The sequence below is a fragment of the Pelecanus crispus genome, chromosome 8 (genome assembly GCF_030463565.1).
Source record: "Pelecanus crispus isolate bPelCri1 chromosome 8, bPelCri1.pri, whole genome shotgun sequence".
In the NCBI taxonomy this organism is placed as follows: Eukaryota; Metazoa; Chordata; class Aves; order Pelecaniformes; family Pelecanidae; genus Pelecanus; species Pelecanus crispus.
The window spans coordinates 34847494-34860702 of NC_134650.1; the positions used below are offsets into that span (position 1 = coordinate 34847494).

Genomic DNA, 13209 nt, shown 5'->3' on the forward strand with positions numbered 1-13209 from the left:
CCGCGCGCGCTGCTGCCGCTGCCGCTGCCGCTTCCGCGTCGGCGCCGCCAGCCCCGCCCCCGGCCCGGCCCCGGCCCCGCCCCGCCGGCCCCGGCGCGGGATCCCGCGCCCCGCGGCGCCCTGCGCCGCTCCCCCAGGGCCCGCCGGCGGCCGGCGGCGCCCCGCCGCGCCCCCCGCAGACCCCGCCCCGGCCGGGCGCCGGCCCCCGGCGCTGCGCGCGGGGCCACGTGTGCGGGCGGGCGGGGAGGCGGCCCCGCGCCGCGCGTTTAAATGTCCCGCTCGGCGCGGGCCGCGCTGTGCGCAGGGACGGGAGCGGCCGCGCCGTGAGGCAGGAGGCGCCCAGCGGAGCCCGCCCGCGCCGCGCTCCCGCCCTGCGCCCCGCCAGCGCCGCCGCCGCCGGGCACCCACCCGCCCGCCGCCGGGCACCCACCCACTGCTCTCGCCCGGGAAGGTCCGGCGCGGCGCTGAGGGAGCGAGTGCGCGGGCAGGGGGCGGCGGGCGCCCCTGCCGCCTCCCGGGGTGCCCGGCCGCGGGGCGGGGGGAGCCGGCGGGGCCGGCCCGGGGCTGCGGCCGCCCTTTCCGCGCCGTGCGCCCGCGCCTCTGCGGCCCTTTGTGGGGGCTGGGGCCCGGGCCTGCTCGGCCGCTCCCCGCACGGCGCTCCGCTCGCCCCGACCCGGCCCAGGCGGGCACCATGCGCCGGGAGAGGTGAGTCCGCCGGCCCCGCCGTGCGCGGGGCCCTGTAGGCCGAGGTCTCGGTCGGGCGCCCCTGAGGAGGCTCCCCGCGGCCGGGGCTCCCGCAGCTTCTCCTCTCTTGGCAGCGACTGCGCGGAGGAGAAGGCTCCCGCCAAGGGGGACGGGGGTGCGGAGTGCGCCATGCGAGCCCGCAAGAGGAAAGCCGATGTGGCCACGGTGAGTGCGGGCCCGGGCCGGCCCGGCGGCCCACCCTGGTGCCCGCAGGCCAGCGCCTGCCCCGCCGCCGGGCTTGGCCTTGGGGCCCTCGCCTCCTTTTGTTGGGTGGCTGGGGGCCATGTGGTGGTCTGGGTGCCGGGCGGGCGGTGGTCCGCTGCGGGCCTGCGGTCCTGAGGGACCGGGTGCACATCACGGTGGCCAACGGGCCCTTGTCCCGCGGTTTGTACTCCTGAAATTATATGTTGCTTTTTGTAGTTCTTACAGGATCCTGATGAAGAAATTGCTAAAATGGAGATGACTAGAAAAAAGCAGTATGAAAACCAGGTAACCGATTTGGCTTTAGATCATACTCCTGTAATCTTACTTAACTCCATTATTATTTTGCAGTACCTCATTACTGTTACGAACACGGTACAACAGCTATACAGCTACCGCATGCTGTATAGCGATGGGCGAGGGGGACTGTCAACCCTGGTTCATGAAGAGTGCGAAACACTTCATGTCATACAGGTTGCTTTGGAGTCTTTGCAAGAGACGAGGCCTGTGTTGGTCTAAAACGTTATGTTAATACTTAAGTATATCCAACTGTCCTCGGATTGCAAGGCTGCGCCTTACAAAAGCTTTAATATGCATTTAGGCCTACATGGAGGGACTCTGCACTGACTTCTCTAGAGAGTTGCGAGAGTACAGTCATGTGCTCGCATGCTGTACCTTGCAGGCCAAAGCACAAGGCACCTAAGCATACAAGCAGAATCATCTTTTGAGATGATTCTCTTTGCGGTCGTGTTTCTACTTACATATCACCTGGGAGAGAGGAAAGATCTCCCATTCCTTCCACCATCACCTCCATTCCTATTGACAAGTGTCATTATCAGACTGACAGAGAGTACGAGGTTCATGATTAGAACGTTGAAGTTCATACTAGATGCGAATGCAGTAGTAAAATAGGCTTCATTCCCCTGCAGAGCAAAGGGATGATTTCTACAAAGTCCCTTAGCTGTGGAAATTAGGCCTGCCTGTGGTGGAGGTCAGTAGTGGCCATTGCCAGTTTTCTCAGTAAGACATTTAAAATGATCCGAGTTACGAAGTCAAAACGAATGTTAGTAGTGTCCTTTTGCTCCCTTAGCGGCCTTCCTATAATCTTTGAACCTGAAATGCTATTGGTATCTACATTGGATGCTATGTCGGTATACGGTATTGAAAGCATGATGCTTTTGTACATTGAGATGCCCACTCTAAATAAAACAGAGTAGCCTGTTTTCTTAAATAGGTTTATTCCCTCTCTTTTTTTTTTCTGCACACACACACACTTGCTCAGTCACTGTCACTAGGACTTCAGCCTGTTAATGCACATGCAGGGTGATACTTAAGCTGCAAAAGTCATGATTGGAGAGTACAGACCGTACTCATTTGGTACACAGGGCTATGCATAATGTGGCACATCTAACCAGAAGTGGCAGCTGGAAGTTCTAAGACTAAAGTGCTACCATAACAGATGGGCATCATTGTTTGGAATGGCCTCTGCTTGTTGCAACTGCGTATACTAGTTATCAGTCAACATATTAAGCAGGGCTCAAATGGTGAGCATTTAATGAGGGGATCTCTCCTTCCCTTCTGTCTTTCTTTTGTGCAGTATATTAAACTAATTTCTCACTTTTGACAAGGAAGAGCTGCCTGTCCTTCACCACAGCTCTCTCCTTCACCAAAAGATTCATTCTGTTTGAGCTGAGCAAGGACTTCTTGTGCGTGTTTATTGCATAGTAGTAAGGTAGTGTTAAAAAAACCCTCAACAGGGGCCCAGTTTTGCCTTCTTCCAGAAAGACAGTGGAAAGAAACTTGAAATGTATTTTGCATACATTGACCTTCAACTTTGAAAGTAGATAAAGACTTCCAATTTCTTGTTCTTGTTTGTGCTCTTGGCCTGGTAGCCATTCAATGTTACTTCAGGAATGATAGGTAAATTAAAATTTAGATAATTTATGCGGTAGGCATCCAGAATATTTACTTGGGGATTTTTCAAGTTAAGCTTAGGATACTGGTGGGATTTGGCCCTTTGATTTGTGTAAACCATAAATAAAATGGGTACCTGTGTATCCGTCCCTACGTAGAGAAGGTTAATTGTTGTGACAAAGTAGCCAGATTGTTACAGATCTGTTTAAAAAAGCTAACATTTGGCTGCACAGCAGCAGCTCTTCAGTCTATGGTGTGACACAAGCTATTCTCTGATATAAATTGCCATGGGCCACTAATGAGAATATGTTTACGGTTCCAGCAGCAGTATAAGCAGGCTTGTATGATAGCCAGTGAGATAGTTATTCTGTTGAGGCACAACAATTCTAAAATGCAAGTAGCTATAAATCCACTACAGCCTATACCACATGACTTCTACATTAAATAAATTGTTTACTGACACTAGTTTATGCACAAGGCAAAATATCATAGTCACATCCCACTTTATGGCATCTTCATAGTCAATTCATTAGTTTGCTTCTGTTGAACATAAGGCCTGAGTTCTTAATTAGGATGCCGTTACCCTTTATGTGATGAAAGGGTGGCTATATCATCAGGTTTGTGACAGCAGAATATTGCATAAATTCTGTGTTTGATTTTAGAGAACTGGCACTGCTGTAATTCTGCTAGCAATTCTCATATTAATTCTGGCTGCTTTCTGTGGTCGGATACACTTCCAAGGTTCCATGTAAAACAAAATTAATCTAACTAGATTAGAGTCATCCATGCAATTGTGATACAAATTATATGGCCACCTCCATCTAGAGTGGAGAATTTAATCCAGAAGTTAGTTTCTTTAAATGAAACTAAGTAATGTTTTCAGGTGAAAAGAAGATGGAGTAAACTCTCAGGAAACAGTTTTGATCAATTTCTTGCTAGATATTTTTCCAGAATCTGCTCTTACTGTTGCAAAACTGTTCCTCCTAACTTGTTTGAAAATAGCTTCCAAAAAGGTTCTTTAACTAGTCTAGGTTATCTTCGGAACATCCAATTTAAAAAAAACAAAACAGAAACCCCAAAAAACAACTTGCAAGTCTTCAGACAAACAGATAAAGAATGTAAGCTATACCCAGGTTGAGAGCTTGACTTGGCCCAAATCTGGGGCAGGACAATAATCAGACTCTTCGGAAGATTAAAAGTAGTAGAAGCTCCTATGTTATTCAGAAAGAATTGGAACAACTTGATAAAGTGAGTTGCTGTTTTTTCTCCTATTTATTAACTCTGGAATCCCCTTCTGACGGCAGAGAAAAATGCTGTACTTCAAACTAATGCATTCTGTGAGTGAAAAATGGCTAGAATTATAGGTCTTACTATTTTTGATGGGCAAACTAAGGCTGCAGTCTAGCAGATGGTATCGATGTCTCTCTGTTAAGAGGTGTTGCTTTCTACGGTGAGACAAACAGGTCTATCCCCCTCCTGTTCCTCTGCCTTTGATTTCTGTGCTGAAAATCTTCTGACCTTGCTGTTTGAATGCAGCTCTGGGTCACCCTCTTCCTCTGCTTTCCTGTTGCCCTCATCGCCCGGGGTCTGTGGAAGCCTGTTCTGGTGGCTCGCAGCTCATGTCAAGATGCATGAGTGTCTCAGCAGCTTGTATTCTTAGGTGTGGCTGCTTCACTGAAGGCTCTGCCTGTAACCAATAATCCCACTGGTCGCTACCTGCTCCATTTTGTGTCTGGCCTATATGCCTGAAGGACGTCCAAAAGCTCTGTTTAAATGAATGTTTTGATATATCAGTGAATGATGACATGCTGCAGAAAACTGAGGTGTGGAAACGTTTCAGCTTTAAAAAAAACCCACGACCTCCGAACTCCTGGGTGTTCTTTCTTTGGAGCTGACTACTCTGATGGACTTCTTCAGTCACCTACCTTCTGCCCTTCTTGCTGCTCCTTCTCCTAATGAGCCTTCTTATGTCCTCAGTTCAATTTCTCCAATGTGTGGCTAGTTCTCAGGTCTGAGATACAGATCTGTATCAATTGTTCCTATTCCTGTATCTAGAATATTACGGTGGGTGTCACCAAGATTTCTTGCTGGGCTCCATATAGATTTCAAGAGGCAGTTTTCCCCACTGATTTTTGGCTTGCATCCTACTTCAGCTCCTGTTTGCCTCAGAACTAAGCCCAGGACTGTAGGATTTCCTCCATTAGGCTGCACAGATTCTCTGTAACATCTGTCGCTTTTTGGCAGCTCCCTGCTTTCAGGTTGGCTCTGTGCAAGCCCAAAGGAAGCTCTTCATGGTTTCCTCACACCCTCCCCACCTTAAACTGTTTCTTTTTTCAGTGGTGGCTCCTATTTCCTTATGGTTACAGGGTGAGATAATGCAGTTTCTTGATATTGTTTCTTAGTTTTGGTTGAATGTCTTGCTAAATCTGCTTTAACGACTCAAGAGTCTGATTAATCTGTTCATTCCCTCAACCAAAATCCATGCCAGAGCTATGGTGTTCCCTCGCACTAATTCAGACTCCTGTCTCCCTTCCTGGTAGCTTCTTGCATTTGTTTCCTTCTTGCCTCTAGCTAAGCTATATGCTTTTTCTGTTGCTTGCATCTTTTCCACGGTCGTCTTGGTGAGTGACATTATCTAGTCAAAAGCTTTTTGTTTTCGCTTCTTCTCAAAACACCAAAAAGGCTCTTGACCCTTGATTTCTATTTCGTTATAGAAGATTGGGGGTGGTGAAGTCTCCTACATCAATCATTGTTGTTGCTGCCATGTAGCATGTGAGGTATCTGCATTGGTCGAGAACTATGTGGAGCAGATCCCTTGTCCTTCAGAAGCTGCTGGTGTAGTAGGCACCTTTAAATAGATATATAATCTACTGCTTTTCTGTTGGTTTGCTGATTAACTGATAAGGCAGCACTTCTCTAAAGGCTGTTGACAGCTGGGCTTGCCGTGCAGTTTGGAGGACAAAGTGTGACTAAAGTCTAGTTTTGAGGGAGGACAAAAGTTAACTTAAAGCAATGCTGATGTGACACTTTTATTCAAACTTTCAGTTCATAAGGAATCTGCAATTTTTAAGATAAAGATACTATTCCCTCTTTTTGCCTTCCCCCACCCAAATGAAATCATGGCATGGCTGGGTATATAGCTATGCTAGATTTGCATGTAGAACTCCAAGAAGACAAACTACCCGTCTATGTGTCAGTAACTCAAAGCACAAAGCAGTCTTAGCTGTGAGTGAACTCTGAAATGTGCTTTTTGTTTCATCAAGTTGGTGGTTTCTGTTTCTGAAGCTGGTGCTAGGAGGTAGCCATTTTGCTGGAAAGTGTAGTCATTCGTAGCAAGGACAGGGCAAAAAATTAGGTGTGGAAGCTTCTTTGCGAGAGGCAAAATTTCATTTAGAGCATTTTACTTGTTAGCACCTAATGATTCTTCTGACGTTTTTTTTTTTTTGAAGCACATTGGGAATCTTGTTAGGGAGTTCTGTCCTTTTAGTGCTGCAGAGAACAGACCAGTTTGCAGCAAGATGTCTGACTTCACTGTTAGGCGGAAATGCCAAATTTTAATTTGCTTAGGCATGATGACCTGGGGCTGGCTTTGTATTCTACCGCAAAATAAAACAAGTAGTATTTTCCTGTGGAACTGTGTGAAGCATTCACCAAGATCTTGTTTAACAGAGTTAGCCTGGAGAAAAGTCAACCTAAACTTAAGTTCTGCTCCAGATAAAAGTAAAAGGATATGATGGGTGAAATGTTGGATGTTTGGTGTTTGCAGACCTTGGCAAAATTCTGTAAATGAAATGGTCAACTTGATACTTTAGTGGCAATTGCTTAACATGTACTTGCTTTATTCTGAAAACAATTGGATCATAAGTGCTTTGGTCTTTTTATCTTAGCACTGCAAGATGAATGAGTAAGAAAAATTCTATAAACTACTGTTTTGCTGTGTTCATTGTCAAAGTTGCTTTGCATGGAACCATGACTTCAGGCATTGCATCTACATCCTTACCAGAAATCCTGGCCTTCTATTTGTATAATTACAATCACAAATTGGGTTTTACAGTTCTGTCTGCTTATTCTTTACCTGAAGGCAAGCATCTTGCTTTCATGCAAGATATTTTTTGGTAAAAAGAAAATGTAACATGACAATAGGAGACTCTGATTTGGATATTCTTCCATGAAACAGTTGTGGTCCTTCAAAAGGAGAACAGGGTAAATGATCAGCTCTAGTTGCAAACTTTCTCTACTGTGAAAATAAGCAACACCTCTTTACTCAGCACTGGTGAGGCCACACCTAGAGTACTGTGTCCAGTTCTGGGCTCCCCAGTACAGGAGAGACTTGAACATGCTGGAAAGAGTCCAGCAAAGGCCAAGATGATTAAGGGACCAGAACATCTCTCCTATAAGGAAAGGCTGAGGGAGCTGGGACTATTTAGCCTGGAGAAAAGAAGGCTCAGGGAGATTGTATCAATGTATGCAAATACCTGAAGGGAGGATGTAAAGAAGATGGAGCCAGGCTCTTTTCAATGATGCCCAGTGATGGGACAAGAGGAGATGGACACAAACTGAAGCACAGGAGGTTCCCTCTGAACATCAGGAAACACTTTTTTTTTTAGCGTGAGGGTGACCGAGCACTGGCACATGTTGCCCAGAGAGGCTGTGGAGCCTCCATCCTTAGAGATACTCAAAAGCCACCCAGACACGTTCCTGGGCCACTGGCTCTAGGTGGCCCTGCTTGGGGAGGGGGTTTGGACAAAAGGACCTACAGACGTCCCTTCCCATCTCAATGATTCTGTGCAGTTTAAAGAGGTAATTGTGGTTTCTGTCATAGTTTCTTGCCAATGTCTTGTCTTCTGTTTACAGCTAAAATGATTATTTAAAAAGGCACAGTGTAAAATCTTGTATTTCATTTAACAGCCATCCTGGAATAATATTCACAAAAATGCCCATATGCTGATTCCTACTCCAGATAAAGATGATGATCCAGTTGGTGTTGATTATTCTCACTTTATACATCTAAGTGTTGTTCCAACTAGAGCTTCACCATTACCAGTTTTAGGGTAAGTGTGCCATTTTGCTGCTGCTTGTCTGCCTTCTTTTAGCCTTATGATTTGAGACTAAATATATTGATCTGTCTTAGCTGGGCAAACAGAGATGACGTATGGAAAAACATGATAAACAAAGAAGAGACGTATGTGAGGGATAAACTTTATATGCAAAGGCACCCTCTCCTGCAACCTAAAATGAGAACAATCCTTCTAGACTGGCTAATGGAGGTAAGATTTTTCCATGCTTGTGAGTACTTCAAGTGTGCTTTTGAGGTGTACTAATAACTGTCATGAGTACATTTCATGATCTTTGCATAACCCATTTAGCACTAGACACTTGTCTTCATCTTAAAGCTTGTCAATTAATGGCACCAAACTTAAAAAAGAATATATAATAGATTGAGTTGATGGTGTACAAACTGACAATATATTCTGATGTTCATTTAGGTTGATAGTGGATATTAATCAATTTGTCCCTAAAGCTCCACGATGTAAGCTTTTTAAGGTTACACTGTAGATAAAAGCTGCACAAGTGATTATGAAAGTTGCTGTAAAAAGGAAGGTGTGGTGGCTTAGAGACCAGATACATCTCACAACCTATCTATTATTGGCAGGTAGAATGTACTACAACTCTTCTGTCTGTATGTGAGTCTCTTTTTTTGCTGTTTGGATGACTTGGTGGCATAGTCTCTGTTCTTAATTCTAAAGTATTTGTGAGAATTTTCTCTTCTGAGGTGTTGGAATGATGCATCTTTGCAAAAATGAGGAACTGATGTTCTGACATTGTTAGAACATGTGCTTGCATTTCCTAAAAGGGTTTTCACTCTGATCTTGTTGTGTGGGTTTTTTTCTTTTTTTTGGGGGGTGGCGGGGGGGGGGGGGGGGGGGGCGTTACTGTAGTGGCAGTCATCCTGTGTCAAAGGAAACTGTTTAACTCATGCTCTTAGTTAACATGCCACTTCACAATAGCAGTGAAGCAGAAAGCCAATATGACTTTTATGTCTAGCTCTTGCTTTTTTTTAATACATCTGTAGCATCTGTTTTTGACTCTAACAATGTTCTTGACCTTTGTAATCTCTGATGTCTCTCCAGGTTTGTGAAGTCTACAAGCTTCATAGAGAAACTTTTTATTTAGCACAAGATTTCTTTGATCGGTTTATGGCAACACAACAGAATGTTGTAAAAACACTATTGCAGCTTATTGGTATATCTTCTTTATTCATAGCAGCAAAGCTTGAGGTAAGTATCTCCAGCTTTACTTAAACATAAAAATGTGAATGGACGGACAGCACACTTATTGTGCACTAGATGCATTTCGGCAGTCTTTATGGAGTTTGTTGCTATGACTTTTCAGCAAGATCCTTTTTTTCTTCTCAAAATTCCTCCTTTTTTAAAAGAAGTGGCTAAAATTAAGACTAGTTAACATCACAGTATATCTCTTTAAGATTAAAAGTATAGTCTTTTCAGTGTTAGAATAAATCTAAAGTTTTTAATTGTGGTTGCTAAATGAGTTTTTGGCTGGCTGCTGTATACAGAGACTACTTGTTGCAATTCTGTTGTCAGTGGAGTACCTACTGGATGATAGTCTGAGCTATTCTTTATTTACTGGAACAAATTGAACTATTAAAATACATAGTGCTTTTTAAGTTCTTACTGTTTGTCTTTTAAGAGGTCTATTATTCTTCAATCTGTTCTTCTCAAACAAGGGATAAAAGGGCTTTTCTTTTGGATGTATAAAAAAATCTTGACGTCAATTACGATACTGTCTCAGTGGTGCTGTAGTCAAACATAATGCATGTTGTACTGATGCATCAAAAGTGAGAGGTGAAGGCCACAAGCAGAAAGGTTAAACAAGAAATCTGTGTATGTTAAATGCAGAGGAGAACACAAGTTATGATGGGGGGTTGGTTCTTTCTTCCTCCCCCTGCGTTTTGAAATGCTAAAGTAGTGGTGGGTTATTCTTTTTTTTTTTTTTTTCTTTAAGCACGTGAGACTAGTTACAACCTATTCCACAAATCAAATACTTGATCTCCTATCTTTCAGGAAATTTATCCACCAAAGTTGCACCAGTTTGCCTATGTTACAGATGGAGCTTGTACAGAAGATGAAATCCTCAGTATGGAATTGATCATTATGAAGGTAATATTTCAAAGTGGAATTAGTTCTACTTTAGTTTTTAAAAACGTATGGCATAATCAGACTAAAAGCAGAGAGCCTCAGTTAATCTTAGGTGCTGCTAAGAGGTACAATTTCTCTTTCTAATTAGAACATAGTGTTCTCTAGGTAACAAGTGATTTAAAGCATCCACCAGTCTGTGCATATTAACAAAATGAATCGTTCCCCCACCCTATCAGCAGGAGGAGGTACAGGAGAGGATTAGATCTGCATGTTTCAAAGATGCCTTGACCAACTGGAATTACAGCTTCTGATCTGGAGTAAATAAAGTTGCATGGTTTAAGTTAGGAACACTTTACTAATACTGAAGTCTTGTGCATGTCTACTCTTTCAGGCTCTTAATTGGAACTTAAATCCACTGACAGTTGTATCATGGCTAAACATTTACATGCAAGTTGCGTATTTAAATGAGCTTTATGAAGTATTGCTGCCACAATATCCACAGCAAATATTTGTACAAATAGCAGAGGTAAGACTGATTTCTTCAAATGCTATTTCACCTGGAAAAAAAAAAAAAGTGGTTTTGTGATAGACTTATTAAACATCTGTTGTCTTGTAGCTCTTGGATCTCTGTGTGCTGGATATTGGCTGCTTGGAATATACATATGGAGTACTTGCAGCTTCTGCTTTGTATCATTTCTCCTCATCCGATCTGATGCAGAAAGTTTCAGGTATTGGCATTTATAAACTTAAGTCTAATGTATTTACAAACATTAAGTCTTCATTCAGACAGATAAGCATATATCTTGTCTTCCAGGTTATGAATGGTGTGAGATAGAGGAATGTGTAAAATGGATGGTTCCATTTGCGATGGCTATAAGGGAAGTAGGAAGCTCCAAACTCAAACACTTTAGAGGTATAGCTCCTGAAGACTTGCACAATATACAGACGCACATAAACAGCTTGGATTTGCTGGTATGTATGAAGACAAAATCTGTCTGTAAAATCTCCTAAATCTTGTTTCTTCTTTGGTTAGAACGTACAGTAAACTTAAGTGAAGCATTATCAGACTGAGTGTATTCAGATGATAAAAGGCATAAGGTTGTACTCCAGTTCCAAAATTCTTGGGACTGACTTGTTCAGTATTTAGTTTAAAAAGCTGATTTTGACTTAGGCCTCTCATCTCAAATGGCAAATAGTTACCCTAGAAATTGGAAGCATGTTTCTACCCTTTGGGATACTTCAAACCTTGTATGTTAAACCTTTCTCTATATGAAACACAGGTAATACAACCTTGTCTGATGAAAAAGAGAAAATAAAGACTGATCACTTGAGACTGATCTTGTGCGACTGTTACGTGACAGTGGTTGACAAGAAGTTGAGCAAGAGTGGTTTTTAGCATGAGAAACTTGCAGAGGATCAAAATCTTGTCCAACAAATTACAGTTAATCTAAGCTATCGGGGTTTTTTTCTGTTTAGGTTATTTAATTGTACTAGAAGTTAAAGCTCTTCCTGTTCAGTTGCTTCTGAATTTTACTTTCTTGAAGATAACAAGTACCATAACGCTGATCACCAGATTCCATAAGTTAATACTGATCTCTTTGGGTTTGTATTCACTAACTCTTGTGTACTGCTTGATTTATCAGTTCCTGTTAGGGGGGTTAGATACCGATACACGTTTCCAGATTAGCAATCTATCAAGTTACAAAACACTGAATTATATTGATCTGTTGCATAGATATACCCAAGTAAAGTTGATTTGTGTGGTTTTTCTTTTTTTCCTCCTTATCCGGTGCTTTCAGGACAAAGCGCAAGCAAAACAAGCCATATTGGCTGAGCAAAATAGGACTTCACCTTTTCCCACTGGTGTCCTTACACCACCACAAAGTAGTAAGAAACAGTCTTCTGGAATGAAGCCAATATGACTACAGAAACTGTTGACAGACAATTTTGCTGAAGTGCCTGTTCTGCTGGTTCTAACTCCTGCTCCATTACAGAAATGCTGCCAGTGAAGTTCATAAGCTTTTATGGAATCTGAAAAGGAAACCTTACTTTTTTTGTGACAGAAGATTTTTTCTATTGGAAATATTTTTATTGAACGTTAAGATATTTTAAAGAAATGGATCAAGTACACCAGCCACTTAAAAGAACACCGAAGAGTGCTCCAAATGCTGCTACGGAGGGTGATGCTTGATGTGACCAACTTTTCAGAAAAAGGGCTTGGTTAGTTACTGTGCCTGTTTGTCCTTTGGATAATCTGCAGTCATACTGTCACCTGTTGTCAAACAGGCAAAAAGTGCTGTGGAAGACAACATTTCAAAGCCTCTTTTTCAAATGGTTGGCTTACAACTTGATGCCTTTTTAAAAACTCTTTACTGTAAATGCTGCTATGTCTCTGTATATCCATTTTTAATAAAGATGCTGTCTAAGACAGCTGGTTTTATGTATATTCCTATTTTTCTTTTAATTATGGTCAGCTAAGGTTTTTTCAGACTGTGACCACTAGTAGTGTGGGAGTTGGGGATGAATAATGTAGTAACTATTGTTTTATTTATTTACCACTACTGGCTTATCAATTAAAACTTCCTTTTTTTGGATATTAAGATAGAATTGTCATGTTGGGCTACTTGGATTTCCCTTAGCCAGATGCAGGTGGCTAGGGAGGGGATAATAAACATGACAGGTATATGGGGAATTGTTCCACAGCACACTTTCTCATGATCAGTGTATTAGGAAATTCTTGAATCAGATTGTCTGGATTGTTATGCTTAATAGCAAGAAGTGATCAGTAGGAAAAGCCTATCTTTTCTTAAAACTTAGTAATTTAAACTTTGGGATTTTGGCATAGTCTTTGACAACTAATCGTCTTCTGTGCAAAATTGAATTCTGGGATGGTGTGTGCCTTTTTAGAGGAAGACTTGTCCTTGACCTTTGCAAGGTCTGAGAAGTCATAGTAAGATGTCTTCTGGAAAGTCATGGTTCTGGAGAAAAGGGAAATTGAAGTAAACGTGAAAAATGGTTGTTTTTTCTCATGATGCTCTCTTCGAAGGACTGTTCAACAACACTGAAAACTTGTGAGACCACCAGGATTCATCATGTCCTCCTGTAGATAAATGCTATACCACTTATATTTCAGGAGGCTTCTACTCTGCTGTTGGTTAACTTTTCTGAACATTAGTTCCCAGCAAGGCTGCCT

At 43.0% G+C, this 13209-nt stretch overlaps 1 protein-coding gene across 1 annotated transcript; it reads left to right on the forward strand.

Annotated features, from left to right (window-relative positions):
• Positions 1–691: 691 nt before the first annotated feature.
• CCNE1 (cyclin E1) lies at positions 692–11988 on the forward strand. The gene is made up of 11 exons (XM_075715357.1): positions 692–705; positions 819–909; positions 1165–1233; positions 7768–7910; positions 7991–8126; positions 8991–9137; positions 9942–10037; positions 10408–10542; positions 10633–10744; positions 10831–10988; positions 11816–11988. Exons 1-11 carry the CDS (start codon positions 692–694, stop codon positions 11936–11938), a joined length of 1224 nt encoding a protein of 407 aa, XP_075571472.1. The 3' UTR covers positions 11939–11988.
• Positions 11989–13209: the final 1221 nt, after the last annotated feature.

What these genes read in the sequence shown, in the direction of transcription:
- CCNE1 (XM_075715357.1), top strand. An exon ending in TCTGATGCAGAAAGTTTCAG is followed by an intron (nt 10,745 to 10,830) that starts GTATTGGCATTT and finishes CTTGTCTTCCAG; the next exon opens with GTTATGAATGGTGTGAGATA. An exon ending in TAAACAGCTTGGATTTGCTG is followed by an intron (nt 10,989 to 11,815) that starts GTATGTATGAAG and finishes CGGTGCTTTCAG; the next exon opens with GACAAAGCGCAAGCAAAACA.